This window comes from Odocoileus virginianus, chromosome 5, assembly GCF_023699985.2.
Source record: "Odocoileus virginianus isolate 20LAN1187 ecotype Illinois chromosome 5, Ovbor_1.2, whole genome shotgun sequence".
Lineage (NCBI taxonomy): Eukaryota > Metazoa > Chordata > Mammalia > Artiodactyla > Cervidae > Odocoileus > Odocoileus virginianus.
In genome coordinates, this window is record NC_069678.1 from 14,403,087 (window position 1) to 14,427,194 (window position 24,108).

The window sequence follows — 24,108 nt, forward strand, 5'->3', positions numbered from 1 at the left end:
CATGCAGGTAGAAAGAGAACCTTACTTTTCATATTGTCCCTTTTGTACAATTTGATTTCTTTTTATAATAAAAGTTTATGTATTCTTTCAAATAATAAATTATTAAAAAGTTGTGTTAAAGCATGAGATCTCATCAAAAGATGAGAGATGTCATAATGTAGATTTACATTAAGAGTTGGATAGGCTTGTTTTTCAACCTGGCTTTACCATTGTTAACTGTCTGTAAGCTAATTACTTCCCCTCTATAAGCTTCAGTTTCCTCTCCTGAAAACTGAAGATAAAAAAATGATCTCATTTATAAATCAGTGCTTCATCTTAAGGATTAAAGGAGATATGTGAGGCCATTTATCCCTGTTAGTGAAAGAAGTTCAAGAGCAGAGGTTCATTGGGAGTCAATGAAAGAAAAACCTGGCCCAACATTTTTGGAGCAGAGAAACTTATACTTAGAATTCTTTAGTTTACCTTTTGTATAGATCAAAATGCAGCCTATGTTCTTAAAAACCTTCTTTGCATTTTTACTGAGGCTTTTTGTTGTTGTTGTTGTTGTTGTTTGATCACACTCAAGAAGACTTATTTAACTGCTGTTGGGAAAGTCAAGGCTTCTAAACAGTAACCACAGCAAGGACCCCAGAATTTAGTTAGAGGTTCTGTAACAGGAAGTACGCCGGGCTATTACCCAGCAAGCAGTAGTCTTGGAGCTCCGCTTCGGAGGCCAGGGAGAGAAGACACACAGTCCCTGGTTGTGATGCTTGTGGGCAGGACCAACTCACCTCTGACATTGAGTGACACTGCCTCACTACGCTGGACCCCCAAGCCATTGTCAGCTTCACAGGAGTAGTTTCCAGAATGTTCTGTGGTCAGGGAGAGGTTGAAGGATGTTCCTCCTCCAGAGAGGCTTGAGCAGTTCCCCAGGGCGACATCTTCATGATAAAACTGGTACCGGATGGGGGGAGAACCTCTCTGGGATTCACAGTGAATTTCCAATACGTCCCCCACCACAGCCTGGACCCTGGGAGTCCTGAGGGTGAGGACAGGATGAGACACTGGAACTGAGGGAAGAAAAAGGGTTAACCATCATTTCCTATTGTTTAAATGTGTTCCACCATAGAAAAAACATTTCAAACAGAAAAATATCTTTATCAGTTTTTAATGACCTTGTGATAGCACTAAGAACTGAGTTACAATTTCTTCACATCTGAAGAAATAGTATCATATATATCACTATATATCATATATATATATCATATATATCACTATATATCATATATATATATATATAGTTGGAATACTTAATCAGTTCAGTTCAGTCAGTCAGTTGTGTCCAACTCTGTGACCCTGTGGACTGGGGCACGCCAAGCTTCCCTGTCCATCACCAACTTCTGGAGCTTACTCAAACTCATGTCCATCGAGCCAGTGAGGCCATTCAACCATCTCACCCTCTGTCATCCCCTTCTCCTCCTGCCTTCAATCTTGTCCAGCATCAAGGTCTTTTCCAACGAGTCAGTTATTCATATCAGGTGGCCAAAGTATTGGAGTTTCAGCCTCAGCATTAGTCCTTCCAATGAGTATTTAGGACTGATTTCCTTTAGGGTGGACTGGTTGGATCTCCTGAAGTCCAAGGGATTCTCAAGAATCTTCTCCAACTCAAAAGCATCAATTTTTCAGTGCTCAGCTTTCTTTATAGTCCAACTCTCACATCCATACATGAATACTGGAAACACTGTAACTTTGACTAGACAGACCTTTGTTTGCAAAGTAATGTGTCTGCTTTTTCATATGTTGTCTAGGTTTGTCATAGTTTTTCTTCCAAGGAGCAAGTGCCTTTTAATTTCATGGCTGCAGTCACCATCTGAAGTGATTTTGGAGCCCCTCTACCCCCAAAAAAATCTGTCACTGTTCCATTGCTTCCCCATCCATCTATTTGCCATGAAGTGATGGGACCAGATGCCATGATCTTAGTTTTTTGAATGTTGAGTTTTAAGCCAGCTTTTTCACTCTTCTCTTTCATTTTCATCAAGAGGCTCTTTAGTTCTTCTTCACTTTCTGCCATAAGGGTGGGGTCATCTGCATATCTAAGGTTATTGATATTTCACACTTATCATAGCAAACACCCTCTTCCAACAATACAAGAGACAACTCTATACATGGACATCACCAGATGGTCAATACTGAAATCAGATTGATTATATTCTTTGCAACCGAAGATGAAAAAACTCTATACAGTCGGCAGAAACAAGACTGGGAGTGGACTATGCCTCAGATCATGAACTCCTTATTGCAAAATTCAAATTTAAATTGAAGAAAGTAAAGGAAAACCACTAGACCATTCATGTATGATCTAAATCAAATCCCTTACGCTTACACAGTGGAAGTGACAAATAGATTCAAGGGATTAGATCTGATAGACAGAGTGCCTGAAGAACTATCGATGGACATTTGTAACATTGTATAGGAGATGGTGATCAAAACCATCCCCAAGAAAAAGAAATGAAAAAAACAAAATGATTGTTTGAGGAGGCCTTACAAATAGCTGAGAAAAGAAGAGAAGTGAAAGGCAAAGGAGAAAAGGAAAGATATATCCAGCTGAATGCAGACTTCCAAAGAATAGCAGGGAGTACTTAATACACAATCTCAAAAATGTTTGAGGAACCTGAAAATAAAGATTAAATTAAAACTCAAGTATCAGAGTAGTCAAAAGAAGTGATCAGTTCAATAGAAAATGAGGACAAGGAAGACTTGCTTACATAGCCAGGGATGTAATTGAGCCTTGGCTGCATCAAAAATAAGACCCAAAAGAGAATAGATATTGATCAAATTATTGGCTAATTTTGTATTTATTCATCTATTAGAAATTAATTAAGCAATTGATAAGTCTTAGGAACAGGACGGTATACTGGGGATTCAACAGTAAGAAAGACACAGGCCCTTCTCTCATGAAGACTACAATATAGATGAGATGTTAAGGAGCAGTTAAATAAAAATACAAATATAGAACATTGATATAAAGAATAGGATGCTATGAAATGTATAGTACTGGGGCTTGATCTAGTATGGGTTAGTCAGGGAATGCTTCCTCACAAAGTGACATTTGGGTTAATCAGGTGAAGAAGGGAATGAAGACTACTCAGGTGGGGAAACTGTATGTGCAAAAGCCCTGAGGTGGTAAGAACATTGGAGCTTTTGTATTATTGAAACAAGGTAACAGCAGCACTATGGGAAGCATTTGAAGAGTGCCAAGAAATAGGAGGCTGAAGAGCTAGGCAGAGCTTCACAAGCCATGGTATGGCTTTTGATCCTTTTTCACAGAGCAATGGGAAATCTGTAAGTGTCTCTCTACAGAGTCATGAGATGATCAAACCTGTCTTAAAAAAAAAAAAAAAGACAATTCTGATTTCAGTGTGTAAAATAGATCATAATGACACAAAATTGGAGTGGAAAGGTTATTAGAAGTGGAATAGAGTAGTGGCATTGCAGTAATTGAAATGATGGTACATATAACTATGATAGTAGCAGTAAAGATAGAAAAAAAATCTGAGAAATATTTAGAAAAAATAAAAGCAACAGGACTTAATGATTAATTGGCTATGGAGAGCAAAGGAGAGAAATGTCAAGGAAGACTCCTGGATTTTTGTCTTGTGTATCTAAATGAATGGAGGTATCTTTCACAGAAGTGGGGATACTTGAAGGAGGACCAGGTCTGGGGGGAATTCCATGCATTTTAGAGGTGTGCTAGGTCATGAACTTTTAAGAGATATGGCATAACCATGTACTTATTTGGGAGGTTTTGTAGTTAAAAGTTTAAGAATCATTTATATAGATGACATTCCCAGGATCATCCAGAGAAAAAACATATTAATATATAAGATAAGAGCATACATGCCAGACAAAGTTTGGGAACACACCAATGCTTAGTTCATCTATAAGGTGAGGAGCTAGCAAAGGAGACTGAGAAGCAGTGGCAGAGAGAGGAGATCCAGGAGACAGTGATGTCATCTAAGACAAAGAAGGGATGGTTTCCAGAAGAATAAAAAGATAAACAGCTTGGACTGTTTCTGAGAGATCAAGTAAGGTGAGGATTGGAAAATGGCCATTGAATTTAAAGCCATGGAGGTCATTGGTGACCTTTGTAAGAATAATTTTGGTATAAAGGTCAGATGAAACCAAGGTTTAATCCTGGTGGATAATAAGGAAATGGAGGCAACCTGTGCAACTGACTCTTCTTTTGGAAATGTAGTCATAAGAGAACAGTGACTGCACGGGTGTGTACTCATTGCTCAGTCATGTCCTACTCTGTGGTCTCACGGACTGTAGCCTGCCAAGCTCCTCTGTACATAGAATTTCCCAGGCAAGAATGCTGGAATGGGTTGCCATTTCCTACTCTAGAGGATCTTCCTGACCCAGGGACCAAACTCACATCTCTTGCGTCTCTTGCATCAGCAGGAATATTCTTTACCACCTGGGAAGCCCAACTGGAGGCATAAATGAGGTCAAATGGGTTTCCCCCCCCCCCTTAGACATGGGAGAGATATAGCATGTTAAACTCAGTAGGAAGGATCCTATAGAGCAGGTGTTAAGGGACATAGACAGAAAGTTGTTCAAATTGTCTGAGAATGCAAGCAAGGATGGAATCTATTATAGAAATGAGATGGTGATTTTCACCTTTTATAGGAAGCAGTCTTCTATTCTGTACCTTAGGAAGAGGAAGGATAAGTTACTGGATGGATACAAACACTCAATAGGGTGGTTGGGAGCCACGAGTGAAATTGTCTGGGAGGAAGTAAAGGTGTTAATGAACTGGGAGTTCTGTTGAGGTCTAAGGACAAAAGTGATTAGAGAAGCTGAAGAAACAAGCAGAAGGATAGAAGGCTGTGGTCAGGTAATTGGAGTAGTGTGTGTACTGGGGAGTGGATGAGAGTTGTGGAAAGGATGACAAGCCATGGTGTTGAGTGGGTCCCCCATGTGGACATTAGAGTCATAGAATGATGACAGAGTATAGAGTGGAAGACTATGAGAGCAGTGTCAAGCTTGCACTGATCGTGGGCATGACTAGGAGGTCAGCCCATGATGGCCAGGTGGGAGAGTGTGCTACTGCTGGAGGACAGGTGAGAGAGCATGCAGGAGAATGATGTTGAGAAGCCTTTTAGCAGGAGTTCAGGGTGGGCATCTGAGCTGCCCTGTGATAGTGGCAGGAGAGGCCACAGCGAAATTCATGAGCCCATGAAAGAATGAGTTGGCCTTTTTATTGACTGACAGATGGAGGAAACCTCAACTAAATCTCTTCTGAGACAGGTTGAACTTTATAATTTCTTTTAAACTTTTTTGCTGATCATTGTTGGCCAGGATGCGACTTGCATTTGAAAAGCCTTTAATCCTACATGAGGATACTTTGGGTCACAATGGCTGCAGTGTTGCTGCCAGGAGAGGCAAAGCAAGCAAAGGGAAGGCTCAAGTTCCTGAAAATGTAGAATACAGAGCCCTCAGATGGAGGCTGTGTAGACAGCAGGCTAGCAATGATGTCCCACAGCAAGTGGCCCTGGGGTGCCTCCAATCTCGGCTACTGGGAAAGGTGGGGGAGATGGCCCGTCTCTGGTTGTGCTGTAGTTGGGTCCACGTACCTCTGACACTGAGTGGCACCATGTGACTGCGCTGGGCCCCCTGGCCGTTGTTGGCCTCACAGAAGTAGTTACCAGAATGCTCTGTCTCCAGAATGAGGTTGAAGGAAGCACCCCCTCCAGAGCGACTTGAGCTGCTCCCGAGGGTGACATCCTCACGATAAAACTGGTACAGGATCGGGGGAGAGCCTCTCTGGGCCTCACAGTGAAGCTCCACCACGTCCCCCACCACAGCCTGGCCCCTGGGAGCCCTGAGCGTGAGAACAGGGCGAGATACTGGAACTGAAAGCAAAAACGAGTTAGTTGATATCAGTATCTTTTCCCATTTCCTCTATTTTTATTTTCCAGAGGTTACCTCTGTTGATAATTTGGTGACACTTTCTAGATCTTTTCTATGTGTAAGAACACTCAGCCTTATGAACACAAGTAAATGCATAAAAAACCCACATACATGCATGGGAGCACAAGATACGTACTGGTCTACAAGCTGATTTTTCCAATTAGCAAAATACCATGACCATCATTCTATGTTATTACTTAAGGGTCTATCTCACTCACTTAAAAAATCAGTTTTACTGATGTATAATTTACATGCATAAAAAGAAGCTCTTTTGAATTTAAAATTTGATATTTTAGGGTAAATATTGCTAGGTTATTTTTAACAACCACAAAACATTCCACAGTATGAATTTACTGTAATACACTTAAGCAATTCCCCATTATGGAACTTTAGATTGTTATCATTTTCTAATTTTGAATAAGGCTCCATACACAATTCTGTATATATATATCATTGTGCTTTGTCAATACATGTCTTAGGATAAATTCTTACAAGTGGAATTTCTGGAATTGAGATATAAGCATTCAAATAATGATATATAGTGCTACATTGTTCCTCAAGTTTCAACCAATTTGCGCTTACACTCATGGTTTATAAGAGTCGCCTTCCCCCACTCTGATCAATTACAGTCACATAAACACACAGACTTATTTTCCTTATGATTTCTCTTTTTCTAGTCTTAAACTTTACAGTTGTTTGTCTGAAGAATTTACTTATTCTATCCTATGGGAACCTTACACTTTACTGATTTTTTATGGACTGCTAGTGAATTATAATCCATTAATGATGAGTTGCAGTCTATGAAGGTATTCAGAAATTATTTACAAAGTGAAAACTTTTGAATATGTCATTAATTTTTCCAAATTACCAAATGAATGTTGTCCTCCATTGTGAAATAAGAAGAAAATTGGTTTTTTTATTCCCTTTATTCCCTCTGACTGATTTTTCTTTGTTACATGTATTTTTAACTTTTCAGTTCAGTTAAGTTCAGTTGCTCAATTGTGTCCGATTCTTCATGATCCCATGGACAGCAGCACACCAGGCTTCCCTGTCCATCACCAACTCCTGGAGCTTGCTCAAACTCATGTCCATCGAGTCAGTGATGCCATCCAACCATCCCATCCTTTTTTGTCCCCTTCTCCTCCTGCCTTCAATTTTTCCCAGCATCAGGGTCTTTTCAAATGGGTCAGTTCTTCATATCAGGTGGCCAAAGTACCAGAGTTTCAGCTTTAGCATCAGTCTTTCCAATGAATATTCAGGACTAATTTCCTTTAGGATTGACTGGTATGATCTCCTTGCAGTCCAAGTGATTCTCAAGAGTTTTCTCCAACATGCTTTTCAAAAGCATCAATTCTTTGGTGCTGAGCTTTCATTATGGTCCAACTCTCACATTCATACACAACTACTGGAAAAACAGCTTTGACTAGATGGAGTTTTGTTGCCTTTTACTGTTTTATCATTTATAATAGTTGCTTTCTATTCTGTAGCCATAACTCTTATATTGTCTAGCCTTTGTTTTTATGTCTGAATCACTGATTTTCAACCATATTTGTACAATATTTTCAACTGAGGATGTGTTAAAAAAAGAGGGGGGGATTATGAGGCCTCATCTGAAAGACTTTGAACTAAATTGGTCTGAGGAGAGCTTAGTAAAATATCTTTTTCAATATTGCTAGGTGACTCATTTTTAATTTAATTTAATTTTAATTGGAAGATAATTACTTTATAATATTGTGATGATTCTTCCATACATCAGCATCAATCTAATATGCAGCCAAGGCTGAGACCTACTGATGTGAATAGATTCAGTATTCACTTTTCATATCACAGTTTCTTCATTTTGAGTCTTTTATATTGATTCTTATCTCTGCTGGGCTAGAGTTTGTCATCAAATAATTTTTCAAGAAGGGTTAACAGGTACCAAGTTCTTTGAATCCTTGCACCTTTGAAAATGTCTTTTTGATTTGATATCAGTTCAGTTCAGTCACTCAGTCGTGTCCAACTCTTTGCAACCCCATGAACTGCAGCACATCAGGCCTCCCTGTCCATCACCAACTCCCGGAGTCCACCCAAACCCATATCCATTGAGTCGGTGATGCCATCCAACCATCTTATCCTCTGTCGTCTGCTTCTCCTCCTGCCCTCAATCTTTCCCAGCATCAGGGTCTTTTCAAATGAGTCACCTCTTCTCATAGGTGGCCAAAGTATTGGAGTTTCAGCTTCAACATCAGTCCTTCCAATGAACACCGTGGACTGGTTGGATCTCCTTGCAGTTCAAGGGACTCTCAAGAGTCCTCCAACACCACAGTTCAAAAGCATCAATTCTGAGCTCAGCTTTCTTCACAGTCCAACTCTCACATCCATACATGACCACTGGAAAAACCATAGCCTTGACCAGACGGACCTTTGTTGACAAAATAATGTCTCTACTTTTTAATATGCTGTCTAGGTTGGTCATAACTTTCCTTCCAAGGAGTAAGCGTCTTTTCATTTCATGGCTGCAGTCACCATCTGCAGTGATTTCGGAGCCCCCCAAAATAAAGTCTGACACTGTTTCCACTGTTTATCCATCTATTTGCCATGAAGTGATGAGACCAGATGCCATGATCTTTGTTTTCTGAATGCTGAGCTTTAAGCCAACATTTTCACTCTCCTCTTTCACTTTCAACAAGAGTCTCTTTAGTTCTCCTTCAGTTTCTGCCATAAGGGTGGTGTCATCTGCATATCTGAGGTTATTGATAAAATTCTCAATTCTCATTTCTCCTCTGAAAGTGCGAGTCTGAACATTGTTTCTCTCTTTTAGTATTGACTTCTATGTAAAGTCTAAGATCACTTAATATTTTTCTTTCTGAGATGACTGTTTTTTTTTTTTTTTGCCATGATCATACACCCACACACACATACTCGTGCACGTGCACATGTATATTTTTAGCCTTGAAAATCAATGACCTCATCAAGGTATGTCTTTTAATCTATATACTCAAGTTTTCTTCAAGTCAAGACTTTTTTTAATTAAATCTTTGAGTTTTGTTTCTCTCTTTAGACACTTAATTATCGACACTTGTGGTCTTCATTGTCTGATCTCCGTTTTTTAATTTCTTTTTCCTTTTTCCTTTTTCTGTGTCTTTGTACCTTGAGTTCCATATTATTTTCTCATACCAACTCCATTCTGTTAACAGATTTCAGAAGTATGCATTCTATTCTTACTCTTTCAAATTTGAATTTTATTTCTAAAATAGCTTTATTGTTTTCTTTGGTTTTTCTCCTGAGCTCTGAGATATATATATTCATATTCTTGTTTTTCTTTCCTGTTATCTTATCATCTCTTCTTTAACCTTATTAAGTTCCCCATTGTACTTTTCTCCCCGCCGGAGTCCATATTTTCTTTAATTGTATTAAGAATATCGAGAAAACTTTTTTGTTTCCTGAAGCAATCCTTCTTCTTAAAAGTATTAGGTATTTTGTGCCTTTTCTCTCCCTTTTATAGTTTTAAATGCATCGATGCAAAAGTTCCCATATTAGACTTCTTTTGTTTATGGCTTATACTTCAATGAATAAAGTTATATTTGGACTCTAGTATTTGCTTGAGAATGCTCTGTGTATGTGTGTGTGAGTATGTATGTGCATGTGTTTGTGCTGATAGATTCAAAATGGGCATATCTTATCAGTTTATATTCCCACAAAATTTCCATGTCTTCTCTTTGGGGTATATTCCCTCAAAAAGAAAAAAAAAACAAAAATAAAAACCTGCAAAACAGAGTATTTTGCCAGAAAGTCTGCATGGCTCACAGTGAAGCTTCTCAATTTGTGTGTTAATTTAAGGCTCATTTATTTATGTTCAGTTGGTATAAGCAGATGCGAAGACCAGTATTCTCTCCCTAATCTTTTCTTCCTCATCTCACCTGAAACTTTTTGTTCATGGAATTACAAATGCTCACTGAAGACCTACTTTGTGCCAGACACCAAGTAGGCACAGGGATGCAGAGCAGACCAAAACTAAAAATGTTCCATTCTCATGAAGCTTATACTCTGGTATTGAGGAAGATACACATGAAACAAGAAATAAAAGGGTTTTAGATAGCATTAAATTTGAGAAGAAAATAAAACATGATCATGAGAAAGAGGATGTCTTAGGACTTGGGACTTTCCTAGATAGCTCAGCTTCAGGCTTTAGAGTCTGAATCTCAGAGCATTTACATTTCACAAATAATCTCTTTACTCAACAATTTCTATAGGGGCAGTGTCTTCCTTTGGTCATGTTTTACTATGATCTGAAACAAGAACTGTCAAGGAGCAAGAGATCTTTCAGACTGATTAGTTTCAAGATAGGACCAACGCAATAAGGACTCCAGATGGACCCATGGGTTCCTAAGACCACAGACCATAACAGGAACTTGCCTAATTTTAAGTTCTGACCAGACCACACTTGTAGTTACCATCATACTCTGACTAATTCCTGTTTCTCAAGCCCTAAAGGTGACTCCCCTAACTCCTCCCCGCTACCTTGAGGGATGATGAGACTCTGTCAAAGTGATGCTCTTCTTTGCTTTTCCAGGTAAAAAAAGGGACACTCACGGACCCTCACCTCATTTCTTCCAGAGAATCATGAATTCATTACCTTTGGGTTCTTATTCCAACTCAAATCACAGAATTCTGGGGCTTTAAGGGACACTAATTACTGTCTTATCTAACTTTCAAGAGAAAGTGAAAACAGTAAGACAAAGAAAATTTTAAAATGTTGCCTAAATTATGAACTAAATTTGCCTAAATTATGAATTATTTTCACAACTAGGGCTAGAATTCAGATATTCTTATCCACACTGATATCACACAACTCAAGAAAACTGTTTTGCATGTACACTGGCTCTTTCTAGGAAACCTCAGAGGTCTTGTTGTGTATATCATTCCTAGAAAAAGTATTTTCTTCAATGTAGTTCATTATATGTCATGTTGTCCCAATTGAGCCTGCTCCCTTTGTCATCACTTGTTGAACTGGAGGTGGGCAGCTGGTTTAAGAACATTTCATGTATAGACTTCCCTGTGGCTTCTGAGGTGTCTTAGAGTTAGGCTGCTTGGCTAATTAGACTTGTTGGAAGCACTGCTTTCGTAGCAAGCCATACAGCACTGGCAGCTGGGGCAGACGTTGAAATATGGAGTAGGATGTCCTATTCCAAAGTCTAAGGCAGTCAGTGATGAAATTTGCAGGATGTTTGAGGCAAGATAAGTCATAAGATAAAAGTCTTAAGAATGAGAGTGGAAAGCACTTAGGAGCAATATGAAAAATGGGGCAGAAGGACAGAGAAAGGAAACAGATGGCAGGGCTAGGAGTAGATAATAAAGAAAGCATCTAGCTCATCAAGCATCAATATAACCTGTTTTTGAGAAATAAGTTGAATTCTGAGAAATCGCTCAGTTCTGTTTCCATGAATGTGGATATATTGTCTTCCTTTTTTTTTTTTTTAATTCCCTGGATTTACTTAGCAAACCCTCACCACCCAGAGACATCAAGGTCTTTTTATTTCTTATCTAAAAATGATCTGATATATCTGACTCAAGATTTCTCTGTCTTTCTTTCTGCTTATTTGAAAAGAAAAGAAATCTTCTACACGAAGATTCCAAGAGTAAACGGAAGCAATTTTGCTCCTAAAATGACATTTTTTCATGGTCCTATGGGTAACCATGAACTATACTCTGATGATTCGTATACATTTACGAATATATGCCATACTGCAACAAAACTGTAAAAAACATAATACAAAGAAATTACACTTGTGCTATTACTGGGTTAAGTCAAAAGATCTCAGAAACCCCAGAAAAACCAGTGAGTTGGCTTCCAGGAAGCCATTTCCTCCCTTCCTTTCACTTTCAGCCCTCTATAAACCTACTGCAAGAGTCTGAACTGGAGAAGGCAATGGCACCCCACTCTAGTATTCTTGCCTGGAAAATCCCACGGATGGAGGAGCCTGGTGGGCTACAGTCCATGGGGTTGCTAAGAGTCGGACACGACTGAGCGACTGCACCGTCTCTTTTCACATTCATGCATTGGAGAAGGAAATGGCAACACATTCCAGTGTTCTTGCCTGGAGAATCCCAGGGACAGCGGAGCCTGGTGGGCTGCCCTCTATGGCATCACACAGAGTCAAACATGACTGAAGCGACTTAGCAGCAGTAGCAGCAGCAAGAGTCTGAACTGTTTCAGAACCCTTTGGAGAAAGTAAGCTCTTGCCCATTATATGTCCATATGCTTGAGTTTGTAGCTAAATTAATATGTAGGTATTAGTGGGGAGATATGAGGTGCTTCTGTGCATTCAGTTAAGAGAAATTGGCTTGGAGACTGAACATGCAGGGCCTGAAAAAATAATTTGAGAACATAAAGGTGTTAGTCTCAACTCTTTGTGATCCCGTGGCCTGTAACCAGCCAGCCTCCTCTGTCCATGGAATTTTCCAGGCAAGAATGCTGGAGTGGGTTGCTAATTCCTACTCTAGGGGATCTTCCTGACCCAGGGCTGGAAACTGGGTCTTCTGCATTGCAGGCATATTCTTTACCATCTGAGGCACCAGGGGCTTTTGAGAAAATGAATTCATTTGGTAAAGGTGGGGGAAGGTGTTGAGCTATTTTAGGGGCCTGGCTGAGTGAGGGCTGAATGAGGACTGAAACCCACAGATGGATGGTTTTTTGAGAAGGGAAACAAGATGGGCATTAGGTTGATGGAGTATGAAACTGGAAGATCCATGAAAATCTCTGAAAGGAGTTGGCATTACAAGGATCTGGGTCAGGGATGGGTCACTAGCAGGAATCCAGAGCTTACCAATGACAGAGAGGTTGATGCTTTCACTTCTCTGAGGGCCAAAGCCATTGTCAGCTGTGCAGTAGTAGTTTCCAGAATTCTCTCCAGTCACAGAGAAGCTATAGGACACTGTTCTCCATGAAATGGCTTCTCTCTTTTTGAGCAACACATCTTCATGAAAAAACTGGTACCAGATGGGCAAAGACCCTCTCTGAACTTCACACTGAAGTCTCACCTCATTTCCCACAAGAGTCCGGCTTCCAGGAGGGCTGAGGCTGAGGACAGGTTGAGACACGGGCACTGAGGGACAGAAAGACTTAGTCAACAATTGCTTCTGCCACTGCCTGGAGCTGTTAATCAGTGACTAGTGAAATATCCAGTCTTATGTCCCCTGGCCCCCAGGACAGCACGAATCACACTGCCCCCTAAAATTGGACTTGGAGTTTGGGCACACATAGATGGAGAAAAAAAACAAAAAACAAAAAACAAAACCCTGAGATTCAAGGCTCAGCAGAAACCACTTTAACTTCATACTGAGCTGACAGTCACCTTGATGGAGTTTGGGACCTTAAGCCAAGCAAGCAGAGGTGAATTCCTCTTGGCTCAGAATGGATGCTCCTTACCCTGCTTCCAGCCCCTCCCCTCTGAGTCCTCTCACACTGCTGCATAACCAGCTCTAAAAGTGCTGACTCAAGAAGGACATCTTTGGTATAACCATGATCCTGCTCCTTGTCTTTGTATCTTTCATGGTTTTGTATCTGTAAATGACCAGTGCTTTCGTGCTCAGTTGCTCAGTCATGTCCAACTCTTTGTGACCACATGGACTGCAGCCTACCAGGCTCCTCTGTCCATGGAATATTTTCAGGCAAGAATACTGGAGAGGGTTACAGTTTCCTACTCCAGACTATCTTCCCAACCCAGGAATCAAAACAGCATCTCCTGTATCTCCTGCTTTGGCGGGTGGATTCTTTACCACTGAACCGTCTAGGAGCATCTGATAGAAAAGGGGCAAGTGACAACTCAGTGACCCTGGGAACTGATTTTGTAGCTATGGGAAACAATGCAATTAATGAACATCAGAAATCTGTGGATTGGTAGGGCAAGAGGACAGAAAGAGAGAAGCATATGTCTCCTCAGTGTTGGGGTCCAGGAGAGAGAGAACTGACCTGCAGGAGGCCAGGGGTGTGATAACATCTGAGTTACTCACAGTACAAGGCTCAAAAGCAGCAGACAGCTGTCTCAAGAGAACCTGGGCGTTGAGAAGGACATAGGTTTGGCCAGAGGAAGCAGCAGGGGAAACTTGAAGTTGGGAACACATTTCTGGAGGGGTCAAGGATACAGGCCAGCCTCCCCTTGTGGCTCAGCTGGTAAAGAATCTGCCTGCAATGGGGAAGACCTGGGTTTGATCCCTGGGTTGAGAAGATACCCTGGAGAAGGGAAAGGCTACCCACTCCAGTATTCTGGCCTGGAGAATTCCATGGACTGTATAGTCCATGGGGTCACAAAGAGTTGGACATGACTGAGCAACTTTCACTTTCACAAGGATAGAGGTCACGGATGGGTCACTAGCAGGAATCCAGAGCTTACCAATGACAGAGAGGTTGATGCTCTCACTTCTCTGAGGGCCAAAGCCATTGTCAGCTGTGCAGTAGTAGTTTCCAGAATTCTCTCCAGTCACAGAGAAGCTATAGGACACTGTTCTCCATGAAGTGGCTTCTCTCTTTTTGAGCAACACATCTTCATGAAAAAACTGGTACCAGATGGGCAAAGACCCTCTCTGAACTTCACACTGAAGTCTCACCTCATTTCCCACAAGAGTCCGGCTTCCAGGAGGGCTGAGGCTGAGGACAGGTTGAGACACGGGCACTGAGGGACAGAAAGACTTAGTCAACAATTGCTTCTGCCACTGCCTGGAGCTATTAATCAGTGACTAGTGAAATATCCAGTCTTATGTCCCCTGGCCCCCAGGACAGCACGAATCACACTGTCCCCTAAGATTGGGCTTGGAGTTTGGGCACACATAGATGGAGAAAAAAAAAAACACAAAAAACAAAACCCTGAGATTCAAGGCTCAGCAGAAACCACTTTAACTTCATACTGAGCTGACAGTCACCTTGATGGAGTTTGGGACCTTAAGCCAAGCAAGCAGAGGTGAATTCCTCTTGGCTCAGAATGGATGCCCCTTACCCTGCTTCCAGCCCCTCCCCTCTGAGTCCTCTCACACTGCTGCATAACCAGCTCTAAAAGTGCTGACTCAAGAAGGACATCTTTGGTATAACCATGATCCTGTTCCTTGTCTTTGTATCTTTCATGGTTTTGTATCTGTAAATGACCAGTCTTTGTGTGCTCAGTTGCTCAGTCATGTCCAACTCTTTGTGACCACATGGACTGCAGCCTACCAGGCTCCTCTGTCCATGGAATATTTTCAGGCAAGAATACTGGAGAGGATTACAGTTTCCTACTCCAGACTATCTTCCCAACCCAGGAATCAAAACAGCATCTCCTGTATCTCTTGCTTTGGCGGGCAGATTCTTTACCATGAACCGTCTAGGAGCATCTGATAGAAAAGGGGCAAGTGACAACTCAGTGACCCTGGGAACTGATTTTGTAGCTATGGGAAACAATGCAATTAATGAACATCAGAAATCTGTGGATTGGTAGGGCAAGAGGACAGAAAGAGAGAAGCATATGTCTCCTCAGTGTTGGGGTCCAGGAGAGAGAGAACTGACCTGCAGGAGGCCAGGGGTGTGATAACATCTGAGTTACTCACAGTACAAGGCTCAAAAGCAGCAGACAGCTGTCTCAAGAGAACCTGGGCGTTGAGAAGGACATAGGTTTGGCCAGAGGAAGCAGCAGGGGAAACTTGAAGTTGGGAACACATTTCTGGAGGGGTCAAGGATACAGGCCAGCCTCCCCTTGTGGCTCAGCTGGTAAAGAATCTGCCTGCAATGGGGAAGACCTGGGTTTGATCCCTGGGTTGAGAAGATGCCCTGGAGAAGGGAAAGGCTACCCACTCCAGTATTCTGGCCTGGAGAATTCCATGGACTGTATAGTCCATGGGGTCACAAAGAGTTGGACATGACTGAGCAACTTTCACTTTCACAAGGATAGAGGTCAGGGATGGGTCACTAACAGAACCTAGGGCTTACCGGTGACAGAGAGGCTCATGGCCTCACTCCTCTGAGGGCCAAAGCCATTGTCAGCTGTGCAGTAGTAATTTCCAGAATTCTCTCCAGTCACAGAGAAGCTATAGGACACTGTTCTCCATGAAGTGGCTTCTCTCTTTTTGAGCAAAACACCTTCACGAAAAAACTGGTACCAGATGGGCAGAGAACCTCTCTGAACTTCACACTGAAGGCTCACCAAAGTCCTGGTCCCAGAAGAGCTGAAGGTGAGGACAGGTTTAGACACAGGGACTGAGGGAGAGAAAAACCTCAGTCAGAAAAACCTCATGGCAGTTGCTTCTGCCATGTCCTGAAGCTGTCAATCAGTGGCTAGTGAAATATTCAGTCTCATGGCCACTGGCCCTTGGGGCAGCCCAGGGCCTACCTAGCTTTTCTACCTAGCTCTCTCCTGTTCTCCTTGTTCGTCTTCTTTCCCATTAGACCTGGCCCTTCTTCTTTCCTATCTCCCCTTGTTAGATCACCTCACTCCCATTTTCCAGAGGAATTGATGTTATTGAGGAAGACGTCCCTTATTTTGCTGCCACGAGACTCACACTGTTTACCTGCATCAGCCTCTTGCTTCTCCCCTGTCTGGTGACTTTGGAAAAGCTGCCCCTCCACCAACTCAAGGAGGATTCTGCTCTTTCTTGACCCTGAGCTCACCTCCATGTGTCCCAGATATAAATTCTCTGCATCTATTAGCTTCTTCCAAACACCACTTAGATGTGTTTAATCCTCTCCCCTTTAGTAAAACAACAAAACAAAACCCTATCTGCATTTAATGTTCCCAATGTCTGTTTCTTTTCTGTGGAAAGACTCATAGAAGAAGCATTGTTTCTACTTTTCTCTCTCACTCTGATCTTTTGGTCAATACAACCTTGTTTTTCCCCACCAACATACTAAATTTGATTTTTCATGTTTGTGATTATAATGATAATGATGATAATAGTAGATTCTTATGATATAATATGGGAGAAGGAAACAGCAACCCACTCCAGTACTCTTGCCTAGAAAATTCCATGAACGGAGGAGCCTGGTAGGCTACAGTCCATGGGGTTGCAAAGAGTTGGACACAACTGAGCGACTTCACTCACTCACTCACATGATATAATATAATGTTTTAAATTATGTGTCTGGTGTGTATTTGTCATATATCATTTGTAAACATATGTAGGGAAACACTAATTTAATGATCAAAACAATCCTGAGAAGCTATTATCACTGCCTTTATTTCACAGATGAGGAAAAGGCCCACTGGGGCTAAATCGCATAGATAGTACATGGTGAGGCAGCCGTCAAACCCAGCTATCAAACCAGGTTATCACCTGTATTCTTCCACTTTCCTTTCCAGTGTTTTGTGGCTAATCTCAGGGGATGTGACTCAATTCTTATCTTTCATCATATATCAGCTCTGCCTTCTCTGACTTGGCCTCTACTGTCTTTTGCTTAAAACTCTCCCTCACTTGGTTTCACTTTGTTAAATACTCCTACAGTGTTGGACTAGTCTATGTATCCTTAGATGTCAGTATAGTCTGGCATACAGATGTATGCAGTAATTACTTAGGAGGTGGATAAAGGAGCCATTCTATAGAACTTTATTCATCTATGAGAGCATCTGATGATGACATCCTGCCTCCAAATTCCTTGGATCTGTGGATGTCAGGAGCACAGCTTCTCTGTCTCTTTCACTTGATGTCTCCTTCCAGGGTTCCCTGATCCTTTCCTTTAAAATCTTTTGCATATCTATTGTGGGAGGGGCTGCATTCTGGCTTACCTCCAGCCTGGTTTTGCTTTTTTTTTTTTTTTCCAAATAGAAGAGAAAACAGATTGCTTCCAGAACCAGCCAGGACTGGACTCTACCATCAGTACAAACCCAAATCACACTGCTCCCTAAAATTGGGCTTGGACTTTGGCCACACATAGATGACGCAAAACTGAGATTCAAGGCTCAACTGAAACCTATCTAACTTGATCTGACATTCACCTTCAGGGCCTTAACTCAAGCAAGCAGAGGTGAGTTCCTCTTGGCTCACAGTGGTTATCCCTTGATCTGCTGCCAGCCCTTCCCCATTTGGGCCCTTCTCACATTGCTACCTAACCAACTCTAAAAGAGCTTACTCAATGTAGTTATGTTGAATTAAACTTATGGTTTACTTATGGCAAACTTGTGGTTACCAGGGGGTAAAGGAGTGTGGGAGGGAATAAACTGGGAGATTGGAACTGACATATGCATTACTACTATATATAGAAGAGATAACTAATAAAGACTACTGTAAAGCACAGGGAACTTAACTTAATATTCTGTAATGACCTATATGGGAAAAGAATCTAAAAAGTAACGTGTATATATTCATGTATGACTGATTCACTTTGTATTCACTTGAAATAACATAACACTGTAATTCAACTACACTCCAATAAATGTTTTCTTAAAAAGAGGGTCATATTTGGAGTGACTGTGATCATGCTCCCTGTCTTTACATATTACTTGGTTTTGTACAGTGTAAGTGATCAGTATCTGATATGTAAGGGACAAGAGACAAATCTGTGCCTCAGGGAGAAATGATTTTGTGGCTACAGGGGACAGTGTAATAGATGAAAATCAGGAATCTGGCGGGGGGGGGGCTCACAAGACAAGAGGACAAAGAGAGAAGCACTTGACTCCTCAGAGCCTGGGGTCCAGGAAAGATAGAGCTGCTGTGCAGGCAGCCAGGGTTACAATGGCACATGGGCTGCTGAAGGAACCAGGCTGAAAAGCATCAGATAGCTGTCTCAGTGAGCTGGGGTATTGAGAAGGACATTGGTTTGGCCAGATGAAAAAGTAGGCAAAACTTGAAGGTGGGAACACATTTCTGGAGCAGTCAGGGATAGAGGTCAAGTATAGGTCTCTAACAGAACCTAGGGCTTACTAATGATAGACAGGCTTACTTACTCATAGCCTTACTCCACTGAGGGCCAAGGCCATTGTCAGCTGTGCAGTAGTAGTTTCCAGAGTGCTTTTCAGTTGGAGACAATCTATGGAACATTTTTCTCTCTGAAGTGGATTTTATCTCCTTAAGCAACACATCTTCATGAAAAAACTGGTACCAGATGGGCAAAGAACCTCTCTGAACTTCACACTGAAGGCTCATCTTATCTGTCACAAGATTCCAGGTCCCAAGAGGTCTGAGCGTGAGGACAGGTTGAGACACAGGGACTGAGGGACAGAAAAAAACTTAGTCAACAGTTGCTCCTGACACTTCCTGAAGCTGTCAATTAGCAGCTAATGAAATGTCCAGTCTCGTGTCCACTGGCTTTCAGGATAGCCCACCGTCTCCTGATGTTTCTCCCCAGCTCTTTCTTATTCTCCATGTAGGTTTTCTCCTTCTCCATCAGACCTGGCCCTTCTCTCCTATCTCCCCTTGTTAGGTGACCTTACTCCCATTTTCCAGGGGAAATGATGTTCTTGGGGAAGAAATCTCTGATTTTTGCTACCATCAGACCAACACATTTACCTTGCTCCTTCCCTCTGCCATATGACTTGGAAGATTTCTCCCCTCACCTGCGCAAGTCACTCTTAGTCTTCCTGTCAGTCGCTTCTCTCCTTTTTTCTTTTGCTGAGATTGGCCTCAGGCCTCTGCCCCTTTCTCTTTTCTGTCCCACATTCACATACTCTTCTAGAATCTTCTCTGGTCCTACACTCTCATTGTATCCAGCCTGACCCTCTTTATTTACAGGTGAGAAAACTGAGTCAGGAAGAGGTTAGGAGATCTGTCTGTGGTAACTCAGGATGTTTTCAGGGCCAGACAGGACCTAAGTCTGTCTCCTGACTCCTGTTCCAAAGTTAAATAACAACAACTCCTTAAAAGTGGAAGTGGAGCTTGCCACCAATGAAGGGAACAGCACAGGACTCTATCAAAGCTATTTTCCTGTCATTACCACAACTACATTAACAGTACTGAGGGTAAGATACTGGTAAAGGAGGTAGTGTAGTTTACGGTGGTGTAGTACAGTACTCTTGCCGAAAGTCCCATGGATGGAGGAGCCTGATAGGCTGCAGTCATGGGGTTGCTAAGAGTCAGACACGACTGAGCGACTTCACTTTCACTTTTCACTTTCATGCATTGGCGAAGGAAATGGCAACCCACTCCAGTGTTCTTGCCTGGAGAATCCCAGGGATGGGGGAGCCTGGTGGGCTGCCGTCTATGGGGTCACACACACGACTGAAGTGACGTAGCAGCAGCAGCAGCAGCAGTAACCATAGTTACATGGTTGGAGTGACTGATGTTACTACCCGTTACTGTATCCTACATGGATTTGCATACTGGTTACTGAAAACAATTAACTGTTGATTGGAACAACCGATATCTCCATAACCCTGGGATAGAGAAATTATTTGAGAACTGCTATGATTGATTGGAAACTAAAGCATATAGGGATTCAAAGGACAAAGAAAGAAAAGAGAAAAACGGTGAGTTCTGCAGATGCTGGGGATCAAGAAAGGGGAGAGAGAGAGGTTGCAGACATATTAAGGGGTATGATAGTATCTGAACTGGTTGAAGAATGAGGCCCATAAGATAGAGACACTTATTCAAAGTCAATGGGGATGGTGTTATGGAGTGAACTGTGTCCCTCTTTAATATATATTGAAGTCATAACCTCCAATATGACTGTATTTGGGGATAGAGCCTTTAAGGAAACAATTAAGGTTAAATGATTGACTATATTCTTGGCAGCTGAAGATGGAAAAGCTCTATATAGTGAGCAAAAACAAGACCTTGAGCTGACCATGGTTCAGATCATGAGCTCCTTATTGCCAAATTCAGACTTAAATTGAAGAAAGTAGGGGAAACCACTAGGCCATTCAGGTATGACCTAAATCAAATCCCTCATGGTTATACAGTGAAGGTGATGAATAGATCTGGTAGACAGAGTGCCTGAAGAATGATGGATGGAAGTTCACACCACTGTAGAGGAGGCAGTGACCAAAACCACCCCCAAGAAAAAGGAATGCAAGAAGGCAAAGTGGCTGCCAAATATTTGAGGAAAGAAGAGAAGCAAAAGGTAAGTGAGAAAGGGAAAGATATACCCAACTGAATGCAAAGTTACAGAGAACAGCAAGGAGAGATAAGGCCTTTTTAAACGAACAATGTAAAGAAATAGAGGAAAACAATAGAATGAGAAAGACTAGAGATCTCTTCAAGAAAGTTGGAGATACCAAGGGAGCATGTCATGCAAGGATAGGCACAATAAAGGACAGAAACAATATGGACCTAACAGAAGCAGACGAGATTAAGAAGAGGTTGCAAGAATATGCAGAAGAACTATACAAAATAGGTCTTAATGACTGGGATAACCACAATGGTGTGGTCACATACCTAAAGCCAGAAATCCTGAAGTGTGAAGTCAAATGGGTCTTAGGAAGCAATACTATGAACAAAGTTAGTGGAGAGGATGGAATTCCAGCTGACCTATTTCAAGTCCTAAAAGATGGTGCTGTCAAAGTGCTGCACTCAACATTTCAGCAAATTTAGAAAACAGCAGTGACCACAGGACTGGAAAAAGTTAGTTTTCATTCCAATCCCAAAGAAGGGCAATGCCAAAGAATGTTCCAACTACCATTCAGTTGTGCTAATTTCGCTCACTAGCAAGGTTATGTTCAAAATTCTTCAATCTAGTCTTCAGCAGTATGTGAACTGAGAACTTCCAGATGTACAAGATGGATTTAGAAAAGGCAGAAGAATCAGAGATCAAATTGCCAACATTCATTAGGTCATAGAGAAAGCAAAGGAATTCTAGTAAAACATCTGCTTCTGACAATGCTAAAGACTTTGGCTGTGTGGATCACAACAAAATGCAGAAAATTCTTAAAGAGATGGGAATACCAGATTTCACTGGTGGTTCAGTGGTTAAGAATCAACCTTGCAGTGCAAGGGATACAGATTTGAGCCCTGGTCCAGGAAGATTCCCACATGCCATGGGGCAACTAGGCCTATTTGCCACAACTACTGAGCCGGAGCACCTAGATCCCATGCTCCGTAACAAAAGAAGCCACTGCAATGAGAAGTCTGCTCACTGCAACAAAGAGTAGCCCTCACTTCAATGAAGAGTAGCCCCTACTGCAACTAGAGAAAGCCCAGGTGCAGCAATAAAGACCCAGTGCAGCCAGAAATAAATAAAACTTTTTTTTTTTTTTTAAGAGACGGGAATACTAGACCACCTTACCTGTCTCCTGAGGGACCTATATGCAGGTCAAGAAGAAACAGTTAGAACCAGGCATGGAACAATGGACTGGTTCAAAATTGGGGAGAGTACAACAAGATTGTATATTGTCACCCTGCTTATTTAACTTATATGCAGAGTACATCATGCAAAATGCAAGACTGGATGAATTACAAGTGGAAATCAAGATTGCCAGGAGAAGTATCAACAACCTCAGATATGCAGATGACACCACTCTAATGGCAGAAAGTAAAGAGGAACTAAAGAGCCTCTTGATGAGGGTGAAAAAGGAGAGTGAAAAAGCTGGCTTTTTCAATGAAACAAAGATCATGACATCTGATTCCATCACTTCATGGCAAATAGAAGGGGGAAAAAGTGGAAGCAGTGACAGATTTTCTTTTCTTGGGCTCCAAAATCACTGCAGATGGTAACTGCAGCCATGAAATTAAAACATGCTTATTCCTTGGAAGGAAAGCTATGACAAACCTAAAATACAGCATATTAAACAGCAGAAATATCACTTTACTGTCAAAGGTCTGTATAGTCATCAGTGATACAGCTGTTCCAGTAGTCAGTCAGGTATGAATATGAGAACTGGACCATAAAGAAGACTGAGTGCTAAAGAATTGATGCTTTCAAATTGTTGTGCTAGAGAAGACTCTTGAGAGGCCTTTGGACTCTAAGGAGATCAAACCAGTTAATCCTAAAGGAAATCAACCCTGAATATTCATTGGAAGGACTGATGCTGAAGCTAAAGCTCCAACACTTTGGCCACCTGTTGCAAAGATCCAACTCATTGGAGAAGACCCTGATGCTGGGAAAGATTGAGGGTAAGAGGAGAAGGGGGTGGCAGGGTATGAGATGGTTAGATAGCATCACTGACTCTATGGACATGAATTTGAGCAAACTCTGGAAGATAGTGAAGCATAGGGGAACCTGGCATGCTGCAGTCCATGGGGTTGTGAAGAGTGGCACACAACTTAGAGACTGAACAACAACGAAGGTTAAGTGAGGTCATAAGAGAAGATTGATCCCCTAATCAGATAGGACTGGCGTCCTTACAGGAGAGGAAGATACCAGAGACCTTTCTCTCTTCAAGGACAGAGAGGAAAGATTATATGAGGACACAGAGAAAAGGTGATATACTATAAGAGAAAGAGGGCCCTCATATCAAGAGACACGGCCCCAGATCATTCCAGCTCTAAAATTCTATTTGTTCAGGAACCATTGCATTTAAAAAGAAATTTTTAAATATGAAGACCCCACACATATGCCAATCATTGAATACTTTCTCTGTCCTTCATTTATAGGAGTTTCCAAAAGCTCCCACCCATTCTACCCCTAAATCCCCCTGCTGCTAGTCTAACTTCTGGTATTTTATTCATAGCAGTAAATTATTGGCAACAATCAATACCCACTCCCACTCAACGATCTCATGATCTTTACAAAGTTTGAAAAGCCATTCTGCAAATGATACTTGGCAGACACACCTTTCACACTGATGATCACAGAGTTGCTCTGTTTGGAAAAGCGACTGTTTCTGGCAATACAGTAATACTCTCCAGCATCGCTGTTTTGCACCGCAGAGACCTTGAATTCTGTTTTTGAGGAAGTTTGAAGCTCTATGTCCTTCTGCAGTCTGTCTTGTTTTTTGTACCAGGAGACTGTGATGGGCTTTGGAGCTCCATTTACTGAGCAGATGAGAACCAGCTCCTGACCTTCAAACACCGACTCTGGGTAGTAGTGTATTTGGACAATTTCTAAATGAATAAAAATGACATGTGAGATTCTTGGCATTGGGGTGTCACAGAATGAGATACAGAAGAAGGAATCACAGAAAGGGAAGGGCTAAGTCTGCTGACCTGATGTGAAGTTGACCTGGGGAGGAATTGAGATTTCTGCTTGGAAAGATGGAGAAAGTGTTGGAGAGACAATGGTTTGGGAGAACTTCAATTCCTAACGAACTGGTGGAGCATCTACCAGTTCCTGAAAGTGTTATTTGC

The 24,108-nt window shown here is 41.7% G+C and overlaps 1 protein-coding gene across 8 annotated transcripts in view; it reads right to left on the reverse strand.

Annotated features, from left to right (window-relative positions):
- The window catches only part of FCRL5 (Fc receptor like 5), a 63,120-nt gene that overhangs the window by 17,662 nt on the left and 21,350 nt on the right, over positions 1 to 24,108 (reverse strand). For 4 of the 8 annotated variants that reach the window (XR_011487714.1, XM_070467557.1, XM_070467558.1 and 1 more), the window contains 7 exons: positions 23,596 to 23,865; positions 18,837 to 19,100; positions 15,890 to 16,156; positions 14,328 to 14,606; positions 12,762 to 13,040; positions 5,616 to 5,894; positions 771 to 1,049 (listed from right to left, as the gene is read on the reverse strand). Coding sequence is in view for 7 of the 8 variants with exons in the window: in XM_070467557.1 (XP_070323658.1) it covers positions 771 to 1,049; positions 5,616 to 5,894; positions 12,762 to 13,040; positions 14,328 to 14,606; positions 15,890 to 16,156; positions 18,837 to 19,100; positions 23,596 to 23,865 (1,917 nt within the window). In the remaining variant the exon portion in view is untranslated. The remainder of the gene's footprint in view (positions 1 to 770; positions 1,050 to 5,615; positions 5,895 to 12,761; positions 13,041 to 14,327; positions 14,607 to 15,889; positions 16,157 to 18,836; positions 19,101 to 23,595; positions 23,866 to 24,108) is intronic. The other 4 variants (XM_070467560.1, XM_070467559.1, XM_070467562.1 and 1 more) reach the window with 4 other exon arrangements.